Here is a 5715-nt window from a genome sequence, read left to right on the forward strand (position 1 = left end):
CAAGGGTTTTATTAGAAAATGTGGCAGATTAATACAAAATGCAACGTTATTACATCATGAGGTGAAAATATATAACATTATTACATAACGTGGCGCTATAACTCTGCTGTTTATGAAATTCTTTAATCTCAGACACTCTGTGTTTTTCAAACAGCACCAGAAAATGGGTTAAAGTGAGGACTGGAGCACACATTCACAATGAATGAATCTGTGACATTCAGTACATTCTGTGCACTGAATGTCTTTAAAATGTTTTAGACAAACAGCAGTTACTTTTTAAAATATGCTTGGCTTAAACTGCAGGTGCTGAAAAGACCGTATCAGATGATTCATCAGCAAAAGCTGAGGTAGGAAAGTGAAGTAGGACTGGACTGTTGATTTGGTTTGAAGTATTAATGCTGGTCTGGCACCAGAAATGATCAGGAAGTGTTTTTGTTCCTCTGCTCTACTTGTCTGGAGGGTTAGCTGCTGCTACCTCAACAGGTCTAGGACGACCTGCATCTAACTGGAATGTGATGTTTGCTGTGTGGTCAGTACCTGTCTTTGAATGACTGGAGTTCTTCCTCTTTTGCTTTACAAGCAGATCTGTGAGGTTAAATAAACAACATGTGAAAAACATCTTGATCTGCTGTTGCACAGTAATGAAGCATCTGTGAGATAAATGGATGATCTAGAATAAACACTTTTCACTAATTGAACATTGGAGTACTATGAGCACATCACTGGTTTCAGTGGAACACTGGGAACTTCTTAAGGATTCATTCCAGGATTCAAGTCCATGTGGTGTAGGTTACACACTGTGGTGGATTTAAAACCTGGTCTATGCATCTTTAAAAGTCTTTAAAGTGATATATCTACCTCTCCTTGTTAAGTTCCTTTTTGTAATCTTCCTCCATCTTAGCAAACCTGTTAAAAACATAAAGTTAACACTTTATTATCGACTGATTCCAGATCTGTGGAGTAAAAATACATCATCTGAAAAAAGTTTCATGCTGTCATTGAACAAAACATCGGACTTTCCCCTCTCAAACTGTCTCAGCGTGTTGCAAGGTGTTATGGCCGATAGGGGTTCGGCCTTGTGTGTGTCTGTCTCTCTCCCTTCTCCTCCACAGCTCCGCCCCGGCCTCAATCAGCCAAACGAGGCTCACCTGGTCCACTGAGTTAAGAACCCTGCAGTTGACACCAGAGAGCGGGGGGCAGTGCTGGGGACTGCTGGGCTTGCCTGCCTCCCATCATGGCTTTTTGTTTTAGTTTGTCTACTTGTTTGTATCTGTATATTTTTGTATTAAATCTCTTTTAGTTAAGTCAGCGTCTTTGTGTTTGGTTTGGGTCATTGTTAGGTCCCTTGTTATGCCCCTCTGGGCCAACAAGTACTGGGGCGTAACAATTGGGGGCTCGTCCGGGATCTGAACAACCATGAGGTGAAGGTTTGCAGCTGTTGTGTGAGGTAGTAGTCTTCTTTCGAGATGGTTTGTGATTTAATTGCCTGTCTGTGTTTGCTTGAGAGTTCCCTGTAAGGTAGTCGTCGGGCAGAGAGAGACTCTTGCCACTTTGTTGTTTTGCCTTTCTTATTTTTGGTGGTGAAACCTGGGTGTGGGTACGTTTTCTGTGTGGCAGTGGACCTTGCCTTGGTCCATTGTTCACTTGCAGAGTTCAACGTTTAAAGAAGCCTCCCGGGAAGCCACTGAAGACTAGATAGTTAACCACATTACAGGGTGCCTCTCCACAACGTCACTCTTTAGCAGAGTTGTACAGCAGCAAATCACAATCTCATGTGGGTTGACTCTACCTCTAGTTTCGTCTGGATTCTGTGTGAAATAACAGTAACTTTTGGGATGTGACTTTTTGTGTGGTACCTGCACAGTGGGTTCGTTGGGTCGTTCGGTTGCAGCTTAGGTGTAAGTTGGCAACATTTTGTGTAGCAGTGGCTACTGTGTGAGCTCTTTTGTGTTGTGCTGTTGCAGTCCACTTTTCGGTTGAGTCACTTGTGTGTTACTGTTTGCTAGGTTGTGGCTGCCCTTGAGTCACCGCAGTGTTGTAAGTGAATTAACCTTTGTTTCGTAGTTTCCCTCATGGTGGTAGCCATTTAGTTATCTGGTGGGAGTGGCACCCACTTGCATGGCTACTGTTTGGCTGCTCACTCTTTAAATCGAGTGGCAGAGTGTTGGTTGGCCTTCTTTTGTGTATTTTGATCTTGTTGGATCCACTTTGACCTTTTTCGTTTGTCCTGACCGCAGTCCCAGGGTTTATTTTTGATAAATGTGTTTGAGTTGAGTCCAGGTTCGGTAGTCCTTTTTGTTTAGAAATGTCAATGAATAGACAGTATGATATTCTGTTTATTCATTGTCTTAAGGGAGGGGGTGTTATGGCCGATAGGGGTTCGGCCTTGTGTGTGTCTGTCTCTCTCCCTTCTCCTCCACAGCTCCGCCCCGGCCTCAATCAGCCAAACGAGGCTCACCTGGTCCACTGAGTTAAGAACCCTGCAGTTGACACCAGAGAGCGGGGGGCAGTGCTGGGGACTGCTGGGCTTGCCTGCCTCCCATCATGGCTTTTTGTTTTAGTTTGTCTACTTGTTTGTATCTGTATATTTTTGTATTAAATCTCTTTTAGTTAAGTCAGCGTCTTTGTGTTTGGTTTGGGTCATTGTTAGGTCCCTTGTTATGCCCCTCTGGGCCAACAAGTACTGGGGCGTAACACAAGGTCACTTCGACACCTTTGACACCAAAATGAGCAACTCTAAACATAAGAGTGGTGGACAAACTCCAGTTGCAACTCGAGCCAGCACTAGCATAGCTAGCAAACTCTCGGCCATGGCAGCTAACGTAGCCCCTGCTAACGTCAATAGTAAAGTTGCTAACGCTAATGCTAATGTTGGCCTGCCTGCCCGGGGAGATGCTAGCGACACAATCTCCATGCCGCAGCTAGTTACCGAGCTTGCGAAGCAGAGAGCCGGTTTGAAGGGTGATGTCTCTGGGCTAATTCAAGAGTCTCTGAAACCACTTCAGTCAGCCATGGATGCTCTCCGGGACACGGTCGGTTCGTTCCAGACCCGCCTTACTGCCACGGAAACCATCGCCGGGGAGAACTTTGAACAACTGACTACGGCCAAAACCACAATTCAATCTCTCCAAACCCAGAATCAAACACTGTGGGATGGCGTAGACGACATGGAAAACAGATCACGCAGATCCAACTTGAGAATAGTGAACATCCCGGAGGGCAGCGAGAATGGTAAAGACCCGGTTAGGTTTATTTCTGAGCTCTTGACGGAGTGTATGGGCCCTGATGTGTTTACTGACCCGCCTGAACTGGAGCGGGCACACCGGTCACTTGGTCCAAAGCCGAAAGAGGGGAAACCAGCAAGACCATTTGTCGTGTGCTTTCTTCGGTTTCAGCAGAAAGAGGCAGCCCTACGGTGGAACCATGTGGTGAACTATCAGGGGACAACTCTGAGGTTTTACCCCGACCTGAGCTCCGCACTGGCGAGGAAACGAGCAGCTTACAACGAGGTGAAACGGGCTCTCTTCCAGAGGGGAATTCGGTTTCGTCTGACATATCCGACCCGCCTGGTGGTTACTTTTGAGGAGCAGACGTTCACCTTCGAGTCACCTGAAGACGCCCAGGAATTTTACAACCGCCAGGTAATAAAGGAGTGAAGAAAAAAAAGAAAGAAGAAGAAGTCATGCACAAGAGTTGAATTAATCTGTGTGGCATGGAAATATTATTACTCTGAAATCCCCCTTAAGTAAACAATTTAATACCTGATGCTAGGGTAAAGCCCATCTATATTTGTTTTTGCTCTAAGTATGTGCTTAATATAATTTATTTTATCCTGATAACTTAATTACCCATACGTTTAAATAGTGATGTTATTACTTTTGCACATGATTGGGAGTACCATGAGTGAAAGTAGAGTTAATCAACATACACTCCCAGAAGAACAGGGGAGATATGGTGAGCCTGCAATTTTCCTCAAACATAGGCATTGATTTTATTTTTGCTTTATTATGTTCAGTTGTTGTCGTGGATAATTGGGGGTTCTGTTAGGGTTATAAGGGTTTTGGGTATGTGCATCCATGGATTTCAAATCCATTTCAACAATTTTATTAACTTGCTCTCATCATTTTACTATGTATTTTTAAGTGGAAGCTCTTTCTCTACTCTTTGGAGTGAATGCAGGGCTGTGGTGCAGCAGATCATGTATTTCCACAAATATTACTGATAGATCTATTAGAAAATGAACAGGACAGGAAAGTTATCAGAGTACAGGAGGGACAAATGTAAGATTTATTTCATGGAATGTCAAGGGTTTGAATGGACCTGTAAAGCGAGCTAGAATATTTACACATCTTAAACTTTTAAAATGTGAAGTTGCTTTTCTGCTAGAAACACATTTAATGGTCAAGGACCAAATCAGATTTAAAAAAGTGTGGGTTGGCCAAATTTTTAATTTAAGTTTCAATTCCAGGTCACGTGGTGCAGCAATCATAATCCATAAAAAACACTCTTCAATGTCACAAACATTATTTCTGACCCTCATGGCCATTTTATATTCGTCTCAGGGTCCCTATATCACAAACCTGTACTCCTGGTTAATGTATATGCACCCAACTGGGACAATGAGAAATTCATAGAAAAAGTAATCTCATCTATACCTGATTTAAATTCACACTCCCTAATTTTCGGTTAGGAAATGAAGAAATAATCAAACCTCTCTGGATAGGGGACCATGTCCTTCATCTTGGTCCAGATGTTGAAGGCCAGGTCGTCCAGGTGTTTGGCCTGGTCTATCAGAGCTCCTGAGTCCAGCTGTGGATCCTCCAGCAGGGGGCGCTGCTGGACTCTTTCCACTGCAGCCTTGTAGTTGAGCAGGAATGAGACGTCTTCAGCTCTCAGCTCGTCCTCTGTGGCTCTGACTGTGTGTGAAAGAGCTGCTATCTCTCTGCTCAGAGCCTCCATCTTCTCCTTCATCCTCTGACTCTTCTGCTTCTCTTCCTCCCTCAGTGCAGCCATCCTGGCCTCCTCTTCCTCTTCTAGAAACTGGTGAAGCTTCTGAAATTGCTCCTTAATCTGCCTCTCTGTGTGTCGGGCCTGGACCTTAATGTGTTCTGCTGTTTGATCAAACTTCACTTGAACTCCTTCAAAACCCTTTAACTTCTTCTTTAAGGGCTCCAGAGTTTCCTCAAGTTCCTTCTTGAGTTTCGAAGCAGCTTCATTGATGGGTCTGATTCTATGGTTGGTGTGTGTTTCTGAATCTCTGCAGACGAGACACACTGGCTGCTGATGGTCCAGACAAAATAGTCTGAGTTTCTTAGAGTGCAGACTGCAGAGAGCCTCTGAAGATCTCTGCTCTCTCTGCTCTCTCTGCTCTTTCTGCTCTCTCTGCTCTTTCTGCTCTTTCTCCTCTCTCTGCTGTAAGAATGTCTCACACAGATTCTTCAACGCCAGGTTAATAGGTGGATATTCCTTTGAAGATCTTCTCTTACAAACTGGACAGAGTCGATCTTGTTTCTGCTTCCACCAGCTCTTCAGACAGTCTTTACAGAAGCTGTGGCTGCAGGACAGAAGAACAGGATCTCTGAAGACCTCCGTACAGACCGGACAGCTGAGATCCTCCTCTAATCTGGACGCCATTTAGTCTGTGAGTGAAGCTGAAAACACAGCAGACAGGAAGTAGAGTCAGTCATGGCTCCCCTCCCTCCTCTACTGACTTGA

The 5715-nt window shown here is 44.4% G+C and overlaps 1 protein-coding gene across 1 annotated transcript; it reads right to left on the bottom strand.

Annotated features, from left to right (window-relative positions):
* Positions 1 to 854: 854 nt before the first annotated feature.
* Positions 855 to 5013, bottom strand: LOC311004182 (uncharacterized protein; the record flags this gene model as incomplete). Its single annotated transcript, XM_083996126.1, has 2 exons — positions 855 to 906; positions 4712 to 5013. 2 exons carry the CDS (start codon positions 5011 to 5013, stop codon positions 855 to 857), a joined length of 354 nt encoding a protein of 117 aa, XP_083852252.1.
* Positions 5014 to 5715: the final 702 nt, after the last annotated feature.

Source organism: Trachurus trachurus (genome assembly GCF_905171665.1).
Source record: "Trachurus trachurus genome assembly, chromosome: 21".
NCBI classification, from domain to species: domain Eukaryota; kingdom Metazoa; phylum Chordata; class Actinopteri; order Carangiformes; family Carangidae; genus Trachurus; species Trachurus trachurus.